General features: G+C 28.6%; 1 protein-coding gene and 1 long non-coding RNA gene across 3 annotated transcripts in view; both read left to right on the top strand.

Annotated features, from left to right (window-relative positions):
- Positions 1–11,279, top strand: part of LOC147814901 (uncharacterized) — a 366,044-nt gene extending 354,765 nt beyond the window's left edge. The window contains exon 2 of the long non-coding RNA XR_015431325.1: positions 10,922–11,279. This is a non-coding gene — a long non-coding RNA (uncharacterized LOC147814901). The remainder of the gene's footprint in view (positions 1–10,921) is intronic.
- A 396-nt stretch (positions 11,280–11,675) lies between these two features.
- On the top strand, positions 11,676–17,681 carry LOC147814900 (uncharacterized). Of its 2 annotated transcripts, none has more exons than XM_087157114.1 (4): positions 11,676–12,122; positions 15,031–15,202; positions 16,148–16,244; positions 17,555–17,681. In XM_087157114.1, the coding sequence occupies exons 2-4, from the start codon at positions 15,040–15,042 to the stop codon at positions 17,652–17,654; spliced, it is 360 nt and encodes a 119-aa protein (XP_087013240.1). In that variant the 5' UTR covers positions 11,676–12,122; positions 15,031–15,039; the 3' UTR covers positions 17,655–17,681. The 2 variants fall into 2 exon arrangements, with proteins under 2 accessions (XP_087013240.1, XP_087013241.1); XM_087157115.1 differs by lacking the exon at positions 11,676–12,122 and adding an exon at positions 12,539–12,753.
- Positions 17,682–17,917: the final 236 nt, after the last annotated feature.

The raw sequence follows: 17,917 nt of genomic DNA, 5'->3' as shown, positions 1-17,917 counted from the left end.
GTTTTACGATTCAAAAGACTCTGGAACATATATATTTAATTATGTTGCTGTGATGTTACAAGCAGTTATATAATATAGTCTGTTCTAAGAAGATTGAATTAAAATAACAAAAGAAAGAGGAATAAGAAGTTTTGAAGATATCCTCGCATTGTTTCTCTTCTCAATTCAGAGAAGGTTTCGTAAGGTCCTTTCACCAAATAAGAACAATGTGAATGATTGCTTTGTAACATCAGTGCAAAATATCAAAATATCATCTTGAAAATAGTTTTACGATTCAAAATACACTGGAACATAGATATTTATTTATGTTGCTGTGATGTTACAAGCAGTTATATAATTTAGTCTGTTCTAAGAAGATTGAATTAAAATAACAAAAGAAAGAGGAATAATATGTTTTGAAGATATCCTCGCATTGCTTCTCTTCTTATTTCAGTGAAGGTTTCGTAAGGTCCTTTCACCAAATAAGAACAATGGAGTGATTGCTTTGTAACATCAGTGCAAAATAGCAAAATTTTTCATCTTGAAAATAGTTTTAGGATTCAAAAGACTCTGGAACATAGATATTTATTTATGTTGCTGTGATGTTACAAGCAGGTATATAATATAGTCTGTTCTAAGAAGATTGAGTTAAAGTAATAAACGAAAGAGGAATAATAAGTCTTGAAGATATTCTCGCATTGTTTCTCTTCTCATTTCAGAGAAGGTTTTGTAAGGTCCTTTGACCAAATAAGAACAATGTGAGTGATTGCTTTGTAACATCAGTGCAAAATATCAAAATATCATCTTGAAAATAGTTTTAGGATTCAAAAGACTCTGGAACATATATATTTATTTATATTGCTGTGATGTTACAAGCAGGTATATAATATAGTCTCTTCTGAGAAGATTGAATTAAAGTAATAAAAGAAAGACGAATTAGAAGTTTTGAAGACATCCTCACATTGTTTCTCTTCTCATTTCAGAGAAGGTTTTGTAAGGTCTTTCGACCAAATAAGAACAATGTGAGTGATTGCTTTGTAACATCAGTGCAAAATATCAAATTTTTTCTTCTTGAAAATAGTTTTACGATTCAAAAGACTCAGGATATTTATTTATATTGCTGTGATAATACAAGCAGGTATATAAGATTGCAGGTACAGTCTGTTTTATCATGATTGCATTAAAATAACAAAAGAAAGAGGAATAAGAAGTTTTGATGATATCCTCGCATTGTTTCTCTTCTTATTTCAGAGAAGGTTTCGTAAGGTCCTTTCACCAAATAAGAACAATGTGAGTGATTGCTTTGTAACATCAGTGCAAAATATCAAATTTTTCATCTTGAAAATAGTTTTACAATTCAAAAGACTCTGGAACATATATTATTATTTATGCTGCTGTATTGTTACAAGCAGTTATATAATATAGTCTGTTCTAAGAAGATTGAATTAAAATAACAAAAGAAAGAGGAATAAGAAGTTTTGAAGATATCCTCGCATTGTTTATCTTCTCATTTCAGAGAAGGTTTCGTAAGGTCCTTTCACCAAATAAGAACAATGTGAGTGATTGCTTTGTAACATCAGTGCAAAATATCAAATTTTTTCATCTTGAAAGTAGTTTTACGATTCAAAAGACTCTGGAACATATATATTTAATTATGTTGCTGTGATGTTACGAGCAGTTATATAATATAGTCTGTTCTAAGAAGATTGAATTAAAATAACAAAAGAAAGAGGAATAATAAGTTTTGAAGATATCCTCGCATTGTTTCGCTTCTCAATTCAGAGAAGGTATCGTAAGGTCCTTTCACCAAATAAGAGCAATGTGAGTGATTGCTTTGTAACATCAGTGCGAAATATCAAATTTTTTCATCTTGAAAACAGTTTTACGATTCAAAAGACTCTGGAACATATATATTTATTTATATTGCTGTAATATTACAAGCAGTAATATAATATAGTCTGCTCTAAGAAGATAGAATTAAAATAACAAAAGAAAGAGGAATAAGAAGTTTTGATGATATCCTCGCATTGTTTCTCTTCTTATTTCAGAGAAGGTTTCGTAAGGTCCTTTCACCAAATAAGAACAATGTGAGTGATTGCTTTGTAACATCAGTGCAAAATATCAAATTTTTCATCTTGAAAATAGTTTTACAATTCAAAAGACTCTGGAACATATATTATTATTTATGCTGCTGTATTGTTACAAGCAGTTATATAATATAGTCTGTTCTAAGAAGATTGAATTAAAATAACAAAAGAAAGAGGAATAAGAAGTTTTGAAGATATCCTCGCATTGTTTATCTTCTCATTTCAGAGAAGGTTTCGTAAGGTCCTTTCACCAAATAAGAACAATGTGAGTGATTGCTTTGTAACATCAGTGCAAAATATCAAATTTTTTCATCTTGAAAGTAGTTTTACGATTCAAAAGACTCTGGAACATATATATTTAATTATGTTGCTGTGATGTTACGAGCAGTTATATAATATAGTCTGTTCTAAGAAGATTGAATTAAAATAACAAAAGAAAGAGGAATAATAAGTTTTGAAGATATCCTCGCATTGTTTCGCTTCTCAATTCAGAGAAGGTATCGTAAGGTCCTTTCACCAAATAAGAACAATGTGAGTGATTGCTTTGTAACATCAGTGCAAAATATCAAATTTTTCATCTTGAAAATAGTTTTACAATTCAAAAGACTCTGGAACATATATTATTATTTATGCTGCTGTATTGTTACAAGCAGTTATATAATATAGTCTGTTCTAAGAAGATTGAATTAAAATAACAAAAGAAAGAGGAATAAGAAGTTTTGAAGATATCCTCGCATTGTTTATCTTCTCATTTCAGAGAAGGTTTCGTAAGGTCCTTTCACCAAATAAGAACAATGTGAGTGATTGCTTTGTAACATCAGTGCAAAATATCAAATTTTTTCATCTTGAAAGTAGTTTTACGATTCAAAAGACTCTGGAACATATATATTTAATTATGTTGCTGTGATGTTACGAGCAGTTATATAATATAGTCTGTTCTAAGAAGATTGAATTAAAATAACAAAAGAAAGAGGAATAATAAGTTTTGAAGATATCCTCGCATTGTTTCGCTTCTCAATTCAGAGAAGGTATCGTAAGGTCCTTTCACCAAATAAGAGCAATGTGAGTGATTGCTTTGTAACATCAGTGCGAAATATCAAATTTTTTCATCTTGAAAACAGTTTTACGATTCAAAAGACTCTGGAACATATATATTTATTTATATTGCTGTAATGTTACAAGCAGTAATATAATATAGTCTGCTCTAAGAAGATAGAATTAAAATAACAAAAGAAAGAGGAATAAGAAGTTTTGATGATATCCTCGCATTGTTTCTCTTCTTATTTCAGAGAAGGTTTCGTAAGGTCCTTTCACCAAATAAGAACAATGTGAGTGATTGCTTTGTAACATCAGTGCAAAATATCAAATTTTTCATCTTGAAAATAGTTTTACAATTCAAAAGACTCTGGAACATATATTATTATTTATGCTGCTGTATTGTTACAAGCAGTTATATAATATAGTCTGTTCTAAGAAGATTGAATTAAAATAACAAAAGAAAGAGGAATAAGAAGTTTTGAAGATATCCTCGCATTGTTTATCTTCTCATTTCAGAGAAGGTTTCGTAAGGTCCTTTCACCAAATAAGAACAATGTGAGTGATTGCTTTGTAACATCAGTGCAAAATATCAAATTTTTTCATCTTGAAAGTAGTTTTACGATTCAAAAGACTCTGGAACATATATATTTAATTATGTTGCTGTGATGTTACGAGCAGTTATATAATATAGTCTGTTCTAAGAAGATTGAATTAAAATAACAAAAGAAAGAGGAATAATAAGTTTTGAAGATATCCTCGCATTGTTTCGCTTCTCAATTCAGAGAAGGTATCGTAAGGTCCTTTCACCAAATAAGAACAATGTGAGTGATTGCTTTGTAACATCAGTGCAAAATATCAAATTTTTTCATCTTGAAAATAGTTTTACGATTCAAAAGACTCTGGAACATGTATATTTAATTATGTTGCTGTGATGTTACAAGCAGTTATATAATATAGTCTGTTCTAAGAAGATTGAATTAAAATAACAAAATAAAGAGGAATAAGAAGTTTTGAAGATATCCTCGCATTGTTTATCTTCTCGTTTCAGAGAAGGTTTCGTAAGGTCCTTTCACCAAATAAGAACAATGTGTGTTATTGCTTTGTAGCATCAGTGCAAAATATCAAAATATAATCTTGAAAATAGTTTTACCATTCAAAAGACTCTGGAACATATATATTTATTTATATTGCTGTGATGTTACAAGCAGGTATATAATATAATCTCTTCTGAGAAGATTGAATTAAAGTAATAAAAGAAAGACGAATTAGAAGTTTTGAAGATATCCTCACATTGTTTCTCTTCTCATTTCCGAGAAGGTTTTGTAAGGTCCTTTCACCAAATAAGAACAATGTGATGATTGCTTTGTATCATCAGTGCAAAATATCAAATTTTTTCATCTTGAAAATAGTTTTACGATTCAAAAGACTCTGGAACATATATATTTAATTATGCTGCTGTGATGTTACAAGCAGTTATATAATATAGTCTGTTCTAAGAAGATTGAATTAAAATAACAAAAGAAAGGGGAATAAGAAGTTTTGAAGATATCCTCGCATTGTTTCTCTTCTCAATTCAGAGAAGGTTTCGTAAGGTCCTTTCACCAAATAAGAACAATATGAGTGATTGCTTTGTAACATCAGTGCAAAATAGCAAAATTTTTCATCTTGAAAATAGTTTTAGGATTCAAAATACACTGGAGCATAGATATTTATTTATGTTGCTGTGATGTTACAAGCAGTTATATAATTTTGTCTGTTCTAAGAAGATTGAATTAAAATAACAAGAGAAAGAGGAATAATATGTTTTGAAGATATCCTCGCATTGTTTCTCTTCTCATATCAGAGAAGATTTCGTAAGGTCCTTTCACCAAATAAGAACAATGTGAGTGATTACTTTGCAACATCAGTGCAAAATAGCAAAATTTTTCATCTTGAAAATAGTTTTAGGATTCAAAAGACTCTGGAACATAGATATTTATTTATGTTGCTGTGATGTTACAAGCAGTTATATAATATAGTCTGTTCCAAGAAGATTGAATTAAAATAACAAAAGAAAGAGGAATAATAAGTTTTGAAGATATCCTCGCATTGTTTCTCTTCTTATTAAAGAGAGGGTTTCGTAAGGTCCTTTCACCAAATAAGAACAATGTGAGTGATTGCTTTGTAACATCAGTGCAAAATAGCAAAATTTTTCATCTGGAAAATAGTTTTACGATTCAAAATACACTGGAACATAGATATTTATTTATGTTGCTGTGATGTTACAAGCAGTTATATAATTTAGTCTGTTCTAAGAAGATTGAATTAAAATAACAAAAGAAAGAGGAATAATATGTTTTGAAGATATCCTCGCATTGTTTCTCTTCTCATTTCAGACAAGGTTTCGTAAGGTCCTTTTACCAATTAAGAACAATGTGAGTGATTGCTTTGTAACATCAGTGCAAAATAGCAAAATTTTTCATCTTGAAAATAGTTTTAGGATTCAAAAGACTCTGGAACATGTATATTTATTTATATTGCTGTGATGTTACAAGCAGGTATATAATATAGTCTGTTCTGAGAAGATTGAATTAAAGTAATAAAAGAAAGACGAATTAGAAGTTTTGAAGATATCCTCAGATTGTTTCTCTTCTCATTTCAGAGAAGGTTTTGTAAGGTCCTTCGACCAAATAAGAACAATGTGAGTGATTGCTTTGTATCATCAGTGCAAAATATCAAATTTTTCATCTTGAAAATAGTTTTACGATTCAAAAGACTCTGGAACATATATATTTAATTATGTTGCTGTGATGTTACAAGCAGTTATATAATATAGTCTGTTCTAAGAAGATTGAATTAAAATAGCAAAAGAAAGAGGAATAAGAAGTTTTGAAGATATCCTCGCATTGTTTCTCTTCTCATTTCAGAGAATGTTTCGTAAGGTCCTTTCACCAATTAAGAACAATGTGAGTGATTGCTTTGTAACATCAGTGCAAAATAGCAAAAGTTTTCATCTTGAAAATAGTTTTAGGATTCAAAAGACTCTGGAACATAGATATTTATTTATGTTGCTGTGATGTTACAAGCAGTTATATAATATAGTCTGTTCCAAGAAGATTGAATTAAAATAACAAAAGAAAGAGGAATAATAAGTTTTGAAGATATCCTCCCATTGTTTCTCTTCTCAATTCAGAGAAGGTTTCGTAAGGTCCTTTCACCAAATAAGAACAATGTGAGTGATTGCTTTGTAACATCAGTGCAAAATAGCAAAATTTTTCATCTTGAAAATAGTTTTAGGATTCAAAAGACTTCTGAACATAGATATTTATTTATGTTGCTGTGATGTTACAGGCAGTTATATAATATAGTCTGTTCCAAGAAGATTGAATTAAAATAACAAACGAAAGAGGAATAATAAGTCTTGAAGATATCTTTGCATTGTTTCTCTTCTCATTAAAGAGAGGGTTTCGTAAGGTCCTTTCACCAAATAAGAACAATGTGAGTGATTGCTTTGTAACATCAGTGCAAAATATCAAATTTTTTTATCTTGAAAATAGTTTTACGATTCAAAAGTCTCTGGAACATATATATTTATTTATATTGCTGTGATGTTACAAGCAGGTATATAATATAGTCTCTTCTGAGAAGATTGAATTAAAGTAATAAAAGAAAGACGAATTAGAAGTTTTGATGATATCCTCACATTGTTTCTCTTCTCATTTCAGAGAAGGTTTTGTAAGGTCCTTTGACCAAATAAGAACAATGTGAGTGATTGCTTTGTATCATCAGTGCAAAATATAAAATTTTTTCTTCTTGAAAATAGTTTTACGATTCAAAAGACTCAGGATATTTATTTATATTGCTGTGATAATACAAGCAGGTATATAAGTTTGCAGGTACAGTCTGTTTTATCATGATTGCATTAAAATAAAAAAAAGTAGAAGAATTAGAAATTTTGAAGATATCCTTACATTGTTTCTCTTCTAATTTCAACGAAGGTTTTGTAAGGTCCTTTTACCAAATAAGAACAATGTGAGTGATTGCTTTGTAACATCAGTGCGAAATATCAAAATATAATCTTGAAAATAGTTTTACGATTCAAATGACTCTGGAACATATATATTTATTTATATTGCTGTGATGTTACAAGCAGGTATATAATATAGTCTCTTCTGAGAAGATTGAATTAAAGTAATAAAAGAAAGACGAATTAGAAGTTTTGAAGATATCCTCACATTGTTTCTCTTCTCATTTCAGAGAAGGTTTTGTAAGGTCCTTCGTCCAAATAAGAACAATGTGATGATTGCTTTGTAACATCAGTGCAAAATATCAAATTTTTTCATCTTGAAAGTAGTTTTACGATTCAAAAGACTCTGGAACATATATATTTAATTATGTTGCTGTGATGTTACAAGCAGTTATATAATATAGTCTGTTCTAAGAAGATTGAATTAAAATAACAAAGGAAAGAGGAATAATAAGTTTTGAAGATATCCTCACCTTGTTTCTGTTCTCATTTCAGAGTTAAAAATGTTAAGTTTTTTCACCTTTTAAAAGCAATGTGAGAGTTTACTTTGTAACATCGGTGCAAAATAATAATGTTTCTGTTCCTGAAGTTTGTTATCTGCATCAAATTATTTATAATGATTTATAGTGGATGCAAGTGCTTTGATTTTACAAGCGTTATTATAATACAGGTTTTTTTTTACCAAAATCGAAATTATTGAAATCATGAATGAATAAAGAGTAACAAATTTTATAAGATGGCCTCAATTTTTTTCTGATCTCATATCTGAGATGGAAATGTCAGGCTTTTATCACCTTTTATAAACTATGAGAGAGTTTACTTCAAAGCATCGCTGCACATAGAAAAATATCTAGATCTAAAATTAATTACGAGCCATAAATAATTCATACATGTATATGTTTTTATTGCTATGATGTTTCAAATAGTTTGGCAATAGAGGATGTTTTGCTTATATCTAAATGTTTAAATCAATGAAAGAGAAATTAATTCCAATTTTTGCAAAATTCTTCTCATTGTTGCACAATCAGAGATGGAATCTTTAGGTTCTTTTTCCTCTTTTGAAACAATGTTTTAAAGTATGATTTGTAACATTGGTGCATCTATTTCTGAATGTAATTATCTGTATCAAATTCTGCTGAAGATATATAGTTGTTGCTAATGCTATGATATCACAAGTAGTCATATAATACCCCAGAAAGCATGTAACCTTACGACAACGTTGTGTTTTAACTTTATTTTCATTGTCACGAAAAGGTTTGCAGTAAAAACCTTTTTTCAATAAAGCAAAAATATTGCAGTTTCCAACCTTTTTTCCTAAAAGGAAAACTAAATGATTTTTAAAGCTTTTTTAAAAAACATTGTTACTTAGGCTAAAAAATAAGCAAATGGCAAACCTTAATATTTTCATTTTTGTTCGTTGTCATGATAAGGTCAGCAGAAATATAAAGCTGAAACCTTTTTCCAAGGAAAGAAAATAAGGCAAATATTAACCTTTCCAGCGAAAATATTAATAAATAATTAGAAAATATTTTGCAAAAAACCTCATTTTAGGGAAAGCAAATAAACGAGTATAAGACCATGTTTTTGGATTGTTTTCTAAGGTCTGCGAAAGTATGCAGCGAAAACCTTTTTTTAAAGTTTTCTTGTAGTCACGGTTTAGATTTAAAAAGTTGGGAAAACATTTCTGTTGAGTCTGAATCATATCAAGTCAAGGGCTTTACCGTCTTCCTGTTATAACGAGAAATACTTTAGCAGTTTTCGAGTTTTGCTTTTTTAAGAAAATGTGAACACAACAAATAACAGTTAACGTTAATTTTTCGAAACTTTTCATTCGAATAATCACATTAAAAATGAATAAAATTTTAAAAAATTTCATTTTGATCTTCAATATTTTTTTTCTTCAGAAATGTAATTTTTTTTTAAAAATTGTGTTTAGGGGTCCTATGCGTTGCGGTTCCTTTAAAATGTGTGGCCTATTCTCGTTTATTTTACCTCATTGCAGACCTAATTATGGTATAGCACTAAAATATCCGCACCAAGAGAATTTTATTTAAAATATTCGATACAAAAAATATACAAAAAATTCGCCCAACAGTCCCTTGTGAATTAGATGGTCCACGATTTGTGACTAACGGCGTGATGGTGACTATAAAATCAGCATCGCGCACTTTCCGTTTTTATTTCCACGACAAGCTGGTACCTGCTCTAAAGCTGGGTAGATTCAAAGCCTAGACCCATAGCTTTATTTCATCATATCTTAGGAGTGAATTTAAAAACTTTTTGCGCACAAAACTCACTGTATAGTGTGCAAAATAAGAAACAGACCTCCCTGAATAAATTTTGATCTAATGACCGGATCTTCACGTTTTGTGACTCAATTTTAATGGTTCGAAGGCTAATTAATGCAGACGATATTTTAACTTACGAAATCAGGCGCAAAATTTTACTTTCTCTGAATAAACATACCTTTTTCCAGACGCTTTTAGATTTTGAACCCCCAAAATATAGTGGGTTGCCGCAGTCTGGGGAATATGGTTCACATTGTTTGATCAGGAGAGCGATCCAAAGTTTGGATCCCTTAATTGTAATTTTACTTTTTGCGTCTTTCGCGATATATCCAGATCTTTTTAAACAAGTTGAAAAATTTTGAACAGAATTTAAAAATTCGTTATTCTAAAGATAATTACACGCAAAAAATTATTTTTCGTAGGCATTTATTATTTTTTATTATGTTATTAAATAATAGCTGGAAAAATTTTGAATTGTAAGGCATACAACTTCTTATTAAATTTTAATGTAGGTAATTTTGCATGGCAAAACACAAAGTTGAGTTAAATCGGTTGAATTGTTCCTGCGTATATTTAAAATTCGATTTCTCAGAAACAATTTAACCGATTTTGCTCAAATTTTATATTTTGCCATGTAAAATTACCTATTTCTAAAGGATGTAAAAAAATACATACCTCATAATTTAAAATTTTTCCGACTATTACTTTATAAAATAATAATAAAAATATTTACTAAAATATACTTCTTCCATAACATAATGGATAAACGAATTTCGTAATTGTGTGCAAATATTTTTCAATTCGCTTAAAAAGCTCTTGAAATATGGTGAAATACGCAAAAAGTAAAATTAACATTATGGGAATCAACTGTTGGACCGCGCTCCTGGCCAAACTATTTAGACCATATTTCCTTGATTGCGGCTAACCTCTAGATTTTGGGGGTCAGAAATCTAAATCAGTTGGAGAGAAAAAGAAATTACTTAGAGAAAGTACGATTTTTGTCTGATTTCGTAACTTAAAATATCGTCTGCACTAAGTAATAAGCATTTTTGAGGTTATAGTTCTAGAACGTGAAGATCTGATCATTAGATAAAAAGTTATTCAGGATGGTCCGTTAAATTTTTGCACACTGTATAAAATTTCAATAATATCAATTGCAGTTTTTGCGATCAATGTTATAAGGTTGAATTTTTCAACTCTATTTCACTTGGTAGAGTTAAAAATATATTAAGTGCATTAGTGGATGTATCTGTATATTTATAAATCTTATTTTTTATTCATATAGTGTTTTTATTTTTAGTACTTTATTTACAATTTAACCGTGAAATTAAAAAGTTATAAATGCTGATTATTTTATTTTTGAAGAATAAAATTTATTTATTTATAAAATTATATTCAAGAATTTCTTTTCTTTATCGAAAACAAAATAGCTAATTAAATTGTATTAGCATTTTTCTAATGTAATTAATGCTTGTAATCGTTTTTGATTTCTAGTAATTTATTTTTGTTCAATCATTATTTAGAATAAATTACAATTGTAATCGACACCTAATTCTGGACAGCGACAAGTTGAATTGCATATAACTAACTGATGGTCAGCCCCAGTCTACCAGCAGCGACAAAAAATGACGCAAGCGGCCAACTCATCCTGGTGTGAGAGATCCCTTTGACGTCGGGTTAACAGTAAGAGATTTCCTGAACGCAAATGTGGTGAAATTTTATCGAAACAAATTTTCATAAAAGCACAAGATGGTCTTAATACTTGACAAATGTATTCCATTGTCTCCTAGATTGGGTTCAAAATTAAAAGGTTTCAGGCATGAAGAACTGTATTTAATATCATTTATATGAGGTGTAAATAAATAATTGTTTGAATGTTTAGTTTTGGTATTATTCAATTACAATCAAGTCTTGTAGATATGTTATTTGTACGTAGAGATTTTACATATAATTTTGAAATAAATTTGTCAAACTGACAATCAAACAATTTGCAACTACAGTAAAATGCTTTCTCTAAAAAGTTTATGACTTAACAGGTACGTAAATGTTTAACCATTGCTGATAATTTGCATCAGTTTTTCAGAGTGAAAATTTTTTTTATATGCATTTTCAACAAAACACTGTTGAAAATAAAAAATTAGTATTAAAATGTAAAAGGAAGTGATATAAGAAAAAACACGTTTTTCTAAAGGAGGAGGGGAGGCTAAAAGTCAGCTTAATTAAATTTTACTCAAGTCGTTTAAAAAATCTGGTCTTTTAAATCTGTACTTTTCCTTTTAACGTCTTATTTGTATTAGCTAACAACTATATATCTAAAATACATAAAATGAAAACGGAAAAGCAATAAATAAACTTTGAAAAAAAGTTCTTTAAAAAACTAGAAAAACTTCTATTAGCCCTGCTGTACTGAAACTTTAAGGCAATACTTTATGTTCAAACTTCAAAATTCTCATTCGATTAAAAATAATAATAAAAAGAAAAAAGAAACAATCTCACTAAATTTAACATTAGAAAATTATTGTAAACCTGATTCCCCTCCATCCAATAATACTGTCTTAAAAACTTACGTCATGCGCAACAAAGCACTAATATTACTGCTGGTGATCATTATCACTCTTGGAGTTTGCTTTCGCAATTAAAATTGAAATTGGAGTTTAAGTTTTATTGACATTCTGTTATATTGTTTCAAGTTAAAGATATTCGATTTTCTTTTCAACAAAAAAAGTAGGTTCACTGTTTGATTGTATTTCATTTTCATTATTAAGTATTTAATTTGCGTATTGTTATTTTTTTTAAGATTATCAATTAATATTACCATTTAACTTAGAAATCTAAAACTTAAATTTATGCTTGGGATGACACAACCTAAGGGACATTGATTATTATGCTCTCTTCTTAATTTCAATAAATTTTAAGTAAACACTGAAACTATAATTTAAATTTAACTATCAATATTTTAATTTATTACTCTTATTATTATTTGACATTAATTTTTTTTTTGGATGTACGCGTTGCCTGAAGATTCATGTAAATAGTTCCAGAGACATTGCAAAAAAAAAGCAAAAAGTACAATTTAAATAACTATTAAAAAATGAAATTAATACTAGCGTTAATTAAACTTGCATTAATATTATGAAAATATAGCTCAACTAATAAAAATTATATTTCCCAAATTGGAGATTTATTCATATTAAAATTTTTATGACGCTTCAGACTACTTATCAGGATTTTAAAATCCAAACTGTGTATTACTGTGTGTGTTTGAATCTGAGTTTTGCCAAACGTAGCATTTATAATGCTTTCTTCGCGCACTTTCGAGTTTATTTAAGGCTAGAAGATTGCAATTTAAATTTCGGTAACTTTCCAATTAGCTTAAGCTCATTAATTTCTAGACAGAATAATATGTGTTTTATTCGTTTTCTAACCACTATAAGTAGAATTTATTGCTTATAGGAATAATCTTCTATCGAAAATGTGACTTTTTTTCCTAGTAGCAGGAATGTGCAATTTAGAATTGGAACTCTGTGCTATATGTCAAAACATATTTTAATCGCTTTCTGTCCACTATTAGCACAATTTATTGCCACATTATTGGCTGATCGGAAGTCATCATAAATCGAAATGTTAACCCCTTCCCGACTAGCTAGTGCGCGAATTCAGACTAAACGTCTTATCGGGATGCATGCACACCGTCGCTTAAATTAATTACGTTTATTAAATGGGTATTTAGATTGTGTAACTAACAACTCAGAAACTTTTCGACCGATATTAATTAAAATAAAAAATTAATTATTAATTTTTTTTGCCAGAATTAGTTTTGGTTAAATGATTTTTATAATTTTGCGAAAAAAGTTTAGATTTATTTGAACGTGAAATACGCAAAGAATTAAATTGACATTAAAGGTTGACCCAAACTTTCGATCCCTCTCCTACCTAAACTATTAGAACCATATTTTTAATATTGTGACGACAACCAATTTAAAGGCAGGAATTGAAATCCTACTAAAAGGAGGCATGTTTTTTCAACGAAACACTTTTTTATTGTTGTCTGGTTTTATAATTTAAAATGTAGTCTACAATAATAAATTAGCATATTTAAGATAAGGCCCTTGAACCAAGTTTGGTTCACGGTTTAGAACAGCGGTTTCTAACTGGCGGCCCGGGGGCCGCATCCGGCCCGCGAAGCCTTTTTTCGTGGCCCGCGAACTAAAATATATTAGTTGTTATTTTTTTTTTGTGGGAAATTTTCGTACAAAATCTGTATGGGTTTAGAATACTTTTCTCGTTAACAAAAACCTAATTTCTTCGTTTCAATGAAATTTTACATACCAGCGGTGCAAAAATATTTATTTCTCAGGTTTTGCATTCAAGAAAATATTTATTCAAATACAAAAATAATCGTGAATGTTGCTCTTTTTTTTTATTTCATTTTTTTTTTTTTGTATTTTGTAAATATAATTTAGCATGTATGTATCAGAAATTTTCTCGAAGAAATTCTCCGTTTTAACTTTTTGAAACCACTCAATTTCGGCGAAAATATTTACGCACACATTTATAAATTTTAAATTTAAAATGCAAATATCTATTATCAGGTGATTGCAGTAGACAAACCTCAATTTTCTCATTGAACATTTTGTGTGCTACTGTATAAGTTTTATGTCTTAACAACTTGATATCTGTTGCACATCAATTGTTTAATACATAGCTGCACATTAAAGTTATTGTAGCCCGAATAATTTAATATGCAGTTTGATATTTTTAAAAATCTACTTCTTATTTTAATTTGTAATTCAATAGTTTTGTTTTGTACAGCTTGGTAAAAATCTGACAGAAATATTTAATGTTCCTTCAAACATAAAAGAGTCCTGTATAAAATTTTGATAAAGTTGCGGCCCGCCATTTGATTTGTGTTTTCAATTGTGGCCCCCGGCCTCATCTAAGTTGGAAACCCCTGGTTTAGAACAACAGATTTATTATTTTAGGGAACTACCCTTTTTAATCCTGTTTTAAGTGGTTCATAATAATACTCTGTTATTATAAACCACTAATCATTACCGTGTAATAAAATACTCAGTCAGGAGCAGTTTCTGCGATCATTAGTAAAATACCACGGATAACCCCAACTGTATCTAAGTATTAGATAGTATTGAATTTGTCTGTAATCTGCAATTTAATGCCCTGTTTTCATATTCATTTAAATACATTAAAATTTTATTTGACCATCTGATTCTGAAAAATTGTCAATTGTTTCCTGTATTTTTGAAGAAAAAACAAAATTTTAAAATAAAACGAGATTTAACGTTATATTTCTACGCTAATTATCTGGTACAATGTTGAATTTTTTTCTAAAATTAAAAAAGTGTCAAAGATTTTCTTTTTTGTAAATTGAAGGGCAATTCTTGAGTCCTCTACCCAACGCTATTCACTTAAGTAATTTTGTTTGAAAAATTGCTTGTTTTTCTATATCAATTAAGTACTTTAAAAATTTTCTTAATCCGACTGAGCGTTTCACATTTTTGTAATTTCGTACGGAAATTTCTACTCAATACACAACTTTTTCATTGAACAAGAAAAAAAAAAAATTGATTTCCATCAGAAAATGAAAGAATTAAAAATGTTTTATATTTTTTAGAAAGATTTCATGTTTAGCTGCCATGGTAAAGACTGTATGGCCTTTGTGGCAAATCTTCTTAGAAGGTTAATAACAGATGAGGTGGCCATCTGCTACAGTTTAACTGGAAAAAGTAAAAGTGGACAATTGAAAAACTCTTTTGAAAAGACTGACATTTACAAGATGATTAGAGGTAACTAATAATATATATATATATATATATATATATATATATATATATATATATATATATATATATATATATATATATATATATATATATATATATATATATATATATATATATATATATATATATATATATATATATATATATATATATATATATATATATATATATATATATATATATGTATATATACATACAGGGTGTCTCAGTTAAGCGTTTCAGAACTTCTAAGAGGGGTAGGGGGCACCCTGACGATTCGAAATCATATAGCAATGTGGGGTCGGAAATGCTTTCCTGAAGCGGTGACGTACACAGAAGCACCACAAAGAAAAGAGACCGTAAGTGAAAAATCGCTATAATAGTACATTAAAAAAATTATATGGTACATGGGCCAAAGTAAGTGTTCGAAGTTTCTGCCACCGGCTACCATGTACACCTCACATCTCCGGCGCATGGACAATCGAACTTTCTGCAATACTCCAGGCATATCGTGCAGGCAGCTACTGCGATTCTTGCAACCAGCTTTATCAACAGGGGTTTCATAAACCAGTGTTTTCATATGACTCCAGAAATCAAGACATGATAGGTCGGGTGACCGAGGAGGTCATATAATTTTTTCAATGTATTATTATAGCGATTTTACACTTACGGTTTCTTTTCTTTATGGTGCTTCTGTGTACGTCACCGCTTCAGGAAAGCATTTCCGACCCCACATTGCTATATGATTTCGAGTCGTCAGGATGCCCCCTACCCCTCTTAGAAGTTCTGAAACGCTTAACTGAGACACCCTGTATATATATATATATATATATATATATATATATATATATATATATATATATATATATATATATATATATATATATATATATATATATATATATATATACACACACAGAAGAATTATAAAATTTCATTCGCATTTATTCATTTATTCACTTTTTTTAGATGTTTGCATCCAGTCTTTTGATACATTTAAAGAAAACTATTTTAAAGAAGCCTTAAGTGACTGGCTTTCACAAGCCAAATTTAGAAAAAGGAGAAGGTATGTTTTATTTTGTTTTTAAAATATTATTGAGCAGATAAATTTAATAGTACATTAATATATAATTAATATATAATTTTAGTTCATTAATATATATTTTTCTTTATATATAAAAAGAAACTTGTAGTTGATATTTTAAATTATTGGCAATTATAAATTATGAAAAAAAAAATGAAGAGTTTTATTTGTGTAAAATCTTTTTGTAGTGACGTTTAAAAATATATACTTTTAAGAAATTTTTTTTCATTGTTAATAATTCATTAATGGTAATAAAAATACCTGCTATTATTTATTAATTATGTGTGATATTACATTTAAATTAATATAAAAATTCCAATAACAGTTAAATGATAATCTTATAAAAATATTTGAAAATCTTAAATTTACTGTAAAATGAAATCCGATCAAAATTTTAAAAATTACTCTATGAATTTAGCGAATTCATGTGGAAATTTAAAATCAAACTAAATTCTGTAGCTCTGAAATGCTTGCAAGTAGGCACGCAAACAAACTCAGGAGTAGACTTATTATTTTATTGTATATGGACAGGATGCGCGAATACTTTTATTTATTTTTATTGATTAGTTTCATGTTTAAATTATTAACGGAGTCACAGTATAACTTCATAGACAGATTCTGGTGCAATTGTTTTTTTTCCTCGTATTTCACTAAAAAAATCTGTTAAAAAAGATTTTTGTAGTTTTCCTATAGATATTTCTATAAAAAAATTACCTTTTTTTTCAAATTACAAAAAAAAAAAAAAAAATTACTGTAAAATGTTTTGATCTGAATTATTATGCATATTTATTTGGTTTGTTCAAAGTCTTTACTCTTCGACGACTAAAAACTTTGATATCGAAATAACAACAAACATTATATTCAACAAGTTCAGCTCAAGCCAGAGAACAACGAAACCTGTTTTCCACAACCCTTTTCAATGATCAACACACATAATGGACATGAAGTTCTCTCGCTTCTCATGAGATGACAAGACAACCACAATTCGAATTTCTATGGTAAACACCATCTCTTGATCCACAATCAAAATAAAAATTTTAGATATCAACTGTACAGACTTTTACCGAACTGTGTATGATCTGATATGCAGGAAGAAAAAATCTTATTTACAAAGATTTTTTTAACAGTTTTTGTTTCAAAAAAATTCATTTACTATTTTTTTTTTCCAGTAGCACGAAGAAATTTTCTACTTATCAGAGATCTTCTATAATATGATTAATACAGGGTTTCTGTTTGTTTTTACAGTGTAGTTTCAATTCCACTGATGTAAATTTTCCCATTTTATTTTTCAGGGAAACGAGAGCTGGAATAATCTCAGTTGCTGAATGTTCTGAATGTTTGACAACTTCATTTTTTATTTTTGCTTCGACATATTTTTTATTTTTATATTGATGTGTAATTTTTTATTTGATACAACAATTATTTATGGAATAAATACTTGTTTAAAAATCTATTTATTGCTATTGTATTTTCTACATTTGAAATCCAATTGTTTTTGAGAAATTTTTAACCTATTTGAGCTACAAAATATAAAAACTGGCTTTTATTTTCTATAGATAATATTTTAAAAAGTGTCCCATTTATCTAGACAAAAAAAAATGCTTTTCCATAATATCAAAGAAAATAATATTAATGCCAGTTGTTAGCACTATAAA

This window comes from Parasteatoda tepidariorum, chromosome 2 (genome assembly GCF_982258835.1).
Source record: "Parasteatoda tepidariorum strain Cologne lab strain chromosome 2, Ptep-v5.0, whole genome shotgun sequence".
Taxonomy (NCBI): Eukaryota; Metazoa; Arthropoda; class Arachnida; order Araneae; family Theridiidae; genus Parasteatoda; species Parasteatoda tepidariorum.
The sequence above is the reverse complement of the archived record's forward strand: the minus strand, read 5'-3'. Positions and strand labels throughout refer to the sequence as shown.